This window comes from Ipomoea triloba, chromosome 3 (assembly GCF_003576645.1).
Source record: "Ipomoea triloba cultivar NCNSP0323 chromosome 3, ASM357664v1".
NCBI classification, from domain to species: Eukaryota; Viridiplantae; Streptophyta; class Magnoliopsida; order Solanales; family Convolvulaceae; genus Ipomoea; species Ipomoea triloba.
This window is the reverse complement of record NC_044918.1, coordinates 17,997,991-18,003,432: the sequence shown is the minus strand read 5'-3', so window position 1 is coordinate 18,003,432 and position 5,442 is coordinate 17,997,991. Positions and strand designations below refer to the sequence as shown.

At 32.8% G+C, this 5,442-nt stretch overlaps 1 protein-coding gene across 1 annotated transcript; it reads right to left on the bottom strand.

Annotated features, from left to right (window-relative positions):
* Window positions 1–865: 865 nt before the first annotated feature.
* On the bottom strand, window positions 866–4,892 carry LOC116012159 (tRNA (guanine(37)-N1)-methyltransferase 2-like). Its single transcript, XM_031251637.1, has 11 exons — window positions 4,709–4,892; window positions 4,243–4,340; window positions 4,010–4,114; window positions 3,821–3,883; window positions 3,611–3,684; window positions 2,678–3,200; window positions 2,482–2,601; window positions 2,148–2,306; window positions 1,824–1,930; window positions 1,464–1,538; window positions 866–1,384 (listed from the first exon to the last, which is right to left on the bottom strand). The coding sequence occupies exons 1-11, from the start codon at window positions 4,807–4,809 to the stop codon at window positions 1,319–1,321; spliced, it is 1,491 nt and encodes a 496-aa protein (XP_031107497.1). The 5' UTR covers window positions 4,810–4,892; the 3' UTR covers window positions 866–1,318.
* Between the last annotated feature and the right edge of the window lie 550 nt (window positions 4,893–5,442).

The following is a 5,442-nucleotide window of genomic DNA, read 5'->3' as shown; positions in this document are numbered from 1 at the left end:
TTAAATTTCCTGCTTACTACTTATTGGTTAATAATTTTAATTTAATTTTTTTATTAAATTATTAATAATTTCAGTCAAACCCCAAATAAGAAGAAGGGAGTAATTAATAATTTAATAGCCACATATTAGCTAGGTAAGCATTAAAATATCACACGTTTGTCAACTCAATTGTATCCTACGTCTTGAATAGATAACATTAAAACTTAATTGCATTTGTTTGTAGTCACAAACTCACAATTGAGCTTAGTTATAAAAAAAAAAAAAAAAAAAAAAAAAAAAAAAAAGTGCACAATTTATTTGATTATGAGAACTTATTTGACATTTTTTCCTAGAGTAAATTTCATTAATATGGTATTGTCATATTTAGTTATACTTTTTTAATAATTTTAACAATTTTTTTGTGGACCACAAATAAGATGTACTTTATTTGATAGTATACAAAATAATATATTTCAGTACTCAAATAGTGTACAATATATTAAAACGTACATTTTTATTAATGGTCAACCTAATTGTGTAGATCATAGTCCATGGAATATGATTGTTTAATTTTGTCTTGTTAAATCCTTAACTTTTATTTATCTGTCACTATTATTTTACAATTTAATATAAAGAGCTAACATGTAATTTATCATTTGATTAAAATAATTATTAAGAGGGGAGAAAATTTACATGTTATAACAAAAAGATTGAATGATAAAAACATATCAATTTCTTTGTTAGGGGTAGAATAGCAAAAATATAAATAGATGACTAATTATGATAAACAAATGAAAGTTAATAATGTAATGAAACAAAATTAAATGAGTATAACTAAATGTAGCAATGCCACAATAATGAATGAATTTGAAAAGTAGACATGTAATTTCCTGTAATTTATAAAATTGAATTAGCCATTCAGTAATATTGTAGGCCCAAAAATGCATTTTCCCATCTAATATTGATTGTGAATATATTGAAGTACATGCAGACTCAAACACATAAAGCACAAAGACAATACAAATCTCTGAGGAATACAAATCTTTGCAACTTTCATTATCTGTCCAACAACACACCTGATGGCAGCCGATGAATTCCTAAGACATACCTTGCGTGCCGATGATTCCTTCAGACATCCCATGAGTGCAGATTATTCCCTCAGACATCCCTTGTCTGTTAATTCCTCGACCATCGTCTATCATTTCTTTCGGAACGAAAATCTGTGGTGGCTTCCAAGACTCGGAGATTAGGGAACAGTAGAAGTGCTAATAATGGAGTAATTCTTCCAGCCATGATTTCAAAGATGCTTTAAGATTCTCTCCCCTATGATTGAGGAGTATTATTGACAGTCTTGATGAATTTTACAAGTTTCCTCAGGTAATTTAAAGCTTAGGCAATACATTGCCTGCACCATAAGAATGCATTCAATCAAATACTGGTGAAAGTAGTGATTGAAGACGAAGAATTTTGGTTTAGGTTTGTACCTTGTTTGGAGCAACATCTCTAACCTTGTGAAATATTGGATCTCGTATATTCGCATTTAAGGCAGACACTGCTTTCTGAAATCAACAACGAAAATAGACAGAGCTCAAGGAAACATACAAGTAGCATAGATTAAAGAGCCGTTTGTTCGGGGCAATTACGTGAGTCTAATACAACATTTATATTAAGAATATTGTCTCTTACTAGTAGACCAGACTATGTACTTTGATTAGATAATCTAAAGAATTCACAAGTCATTTAACTTATATCACCAGAAAATGAAGTAGACCATCGATATATCATTACAGAGAAGCTGATAAAAATATTCAGAAAGTAGAGAACTTGCAGTATAAGGAACTTACCGATATTATATCTTCCATTGTCTCAGTTGAACGCATAAAGCAATAGCAGTGAATCCAAGGTAATGATCCCTTCCAGTCTCTCATATTTACAAGCCCTCTAAAGGCATCTGTGGAAGGGATTCAAACTGTTAAAACTACTTTTCCACTTTTTACACAAGTATTAGAAGATAATTGGTTGCGTTTTAAGATAATAAAGTGGATAGCTACATATAGATCATCACACTAGATGGTCGACATTTGTGCAACCAATGCAAAGACCGATTTCTTTATGCTTATAGACATGCATGTTACTATAAAAGGGGGAAAACACATGCAGCACTTTACCAAGAAATTGCAGGGCAGATGCCGGTAAGTTCATGATCACATGATCTACATGCTCATAGGGGTTTGTGTCAAATGACTTGGAGCTCCTTGTGCTCTTATTTAATCCTTTTCTTTTCTTGCCAGTTACAGGAACACTAGCATGGTCAGCTGTTTTGTTCCCTACAATTAGATAAGCACAATTCAGTAATTCAGTTTGATAAACCATTCCAATAGACATTTTAATAAGTATACAGGATACACCTAGTGCTATATATACAGAAAATCACTCTAGCTGTTTGCATAACTGAGTGTAACCATGATATTCAGACTTTTCATCAAATCACCACAATGTTACCTTCTTCAGACATTTCAGAACATCTTTTAGTTGTATTGGCATTTGCATCCTCCCGAATAGATAAATCTTCAACATTGCTGATATTTCTTAACCTTTGGCCAGATATATCTTTTCCCATGTCTGCAGAGTAGAAGAGAGAAATTATGCTGAACCACCTCACTTCGTCAAGGTAGTGCATCCAGACATTAAATTATACCTGATTGGGTTCCCTCTTCAAACGTTGTTACTCCACTTGCAAATTCATTGCACGGCCCACATGATTTCAGTGTAATGTTAGATTCCAAATTGCCTTCACTAGAAGGCACAGCCATCAGTTGATATATAAATTTACGTGCGTCCATATTATAAACAAAAAGTAGATCATCAACCTTGTTGATTGCAGCATTAATTTTTAGATATCGTGCACTATCTGGGTTTAAATCATTTGCATACACTCTGCAACCTTTTTGTGCTGCTGGAATAGCAAAGGGACCAATACCAGCAAACATGTCACATATGGTCTCTCCAGCCCTGAACTGTGAGACCAACCTTAGGTGCTCATGTTCCAATCTTGAATTCCAATAGACCAAGCCATAATCGAGCTTGAAAGTTGCCCCATATTGCTTCAACTCTGTGACCAAATCATCTTTTCCAGCCAGTATTTCAAAGCTTGGTACTCGAAATTCATTTGTAATACTTCCAATTTTATTCACAATTGTCTGGAGTCTTGGGTAATTTTTCTGAAAGGAAGTAAATAGTTCAGAAAATAATGACAAAACTATAAACTTCAATAGCTGAAAGATGGAAAATATATTCTCTATCTTTAAAACATGAATACAGGTCAAGTTTGAGATCATAGACTAAGCTCAAGGCCCGGGTGGAGGGTTGGAGACACAGTCGATAAAAATTTGATACTCTAGCCTTTTTCATAACTTAAAAAGGATTACCCAATGCATTCCCATTGAATTTCAGAAAAGGTAAAGATGCAAGAATCTTATTTTGCAGCTATTAGAATTCTAGTGGAAAATAACAACCCGCAAGATGAGACAAAAGCAATTAGTAAATTATACATGCAGACATGCATTAATATCCATGTTCATCCAAAAGTAAAATCCATAAATGTAACAATTGCATTATTAAATACACATACATCATAGATAACTTTTGCAATGACATCTTTATATGGAAGAAGTTCATCAGTTATGTTCAAATGAGCAATATGGCCTGCATAAACAAAAGGCCAAAAATTTTATCAGGAATCTGACAGGAGAGCCCCTATATTCGACTCTCTATAAAGTAAATGGCAGCAGAAGGTAAATACGGGTCATCAAAACAAAATATTGCTTTATGAAGTACTTAACTATTGTCTCGAAGGATGATGGAACTTCAAGTCCAGGAGGAAGAATCTGTTTTAGTATATGGTCTGCAATAAGTGAATAAGTTAATGCTAGAAACACCTTGAGTTCCAGCAAAAGCATCCAAATCCCATGACTAAGAACTAAAGACAGTCTTAACAAGCACAATGCAAGTACATGAGAACTGTACTTACCTGAACTCCAATAAGAATACCCGAGTGTAAGGGAATATGGAACAATGTCGAACTCACAAAGGCCTTTCAAATCTGCAAGCTTCTGAGCTGGAACTTCTGATAAATCTTGTTTCAAGTAAGGAAAGTAAACAAGGTAAGTAAGACTATCTAATAGAACTGACAAACCAATTCCAGTAATTGTTCCATGGGACTAGTTCCCAAATTGTGTTCACTAGTTATTCTGCACCAGTCACCTGAATTTTGGATTTTTTCAGATAAAACCAACATCCGGTTTTTTTCAGAAGCAGGATCTTCCACAATAGGCTTGATGCGCGGCTTGTCAAGCAAATATCTATTGCAAAAGGAATTTTCCAAACTTTATTGCAATACTCAGCTCAATATACATAATTTCATAAGCAACATCTTATCAAAACTCTCCTACATTCTAAATAAAGAAAATAAGAATTCATTCACACTATCAACATCTCAATGGTTCTTTCAACACTACCTCAAAATACTGAAATTAGCCACATAACATAACCTAACCAAACTTCACATATAGAGTTTGTCTTTTTTTTCTTTTTTTTTCTGAGAAAGGAAAATACTTTATTAAAAAAAAAAAATCTTATAGTAGTGAGTATTTGAATTTGAAAAAAAAATAATAATAATAATAATAATCTTTTTAATGAAAAAGAAACTGGATAAATAAAATAATGGTACCCATTGAGTATCCGTGTGGCAACATTGCAATACTCCCGTGGAATTCGAAGCGCCCACAACTTCAGTTCCACATCAAACTTGCTCTCATCCAACTCCACCATTGTAGACAGCGTAGAAATCTCAACTACCAAAATCTGAAAACTGAAATTAAAAATGAAACATACAAAAAAACTATTTGGGTTTAGGGTTTTGAATTGCGAAATTAGACATTTTTGTTTAGCGGGTAGGAATGGAATTGGAGTCTGGAGAGTCCGCTTTAGAAATATGGGCTTGGCCCAGATAAAAATTGTACTCAATTGGATTAGTTGATAATCAACGTGGACTGTTGTGTAATTTAATTGAAAGCAAATGGATTGGGTATTTCGAAATTTTCAAATTATTTAGCATTCTACCCAATAACTTTTTGAAAAATGCTGATGATCCCTCAATTTAATATATATTTTTGCTATATGTGGACCATGGCCCAAAACACGTTCCACATAGTTGTGTAGATCACGGTCCAAAACGGCGTCTTTGAATTTTATGAGTTAGAATAATGTACATTATAGGTTTGAATAATGTTGGTGTTAGAATAATGTATTTTACGTGTTAGAATAATGTACTTTATGTGTTAAAATAATGAAACTTCTGGGTAAGATATGTACTTTGTAAGTTAGAATAATGTACATTATAAATTATAAAAATGTATGTTGCAGTGAGTCGTGTGAACAAAAAAAAAAAAAAAAAAAAAAAAA

Excerpts from the sequence above, each read along its gene's own strand:
- LOC116012159 (XM_031251637.1), bottom strand. The coding sequence starts at position 4,809 with ATGGTGGAGTTGGATGAGAGCAAGTTTGATGTGGAACTGAAGTTGTGG. Across the intron at positions 3,201-3,610 it reads TTGCAAAAGTTATCTATGAT|AAAAATTACCCAAGACTCCA; the intron begins GTATGTGTATTT and ends ACTTCCTTTCAG. Across the intron at positions 1,539-1,823 it reads CAATGGAAGATATAATATCG|AAAGCAGTGTCTGCCTTAAA; the intron begins GTAAGTTCCTTA and ends TGTTGATTTCAG.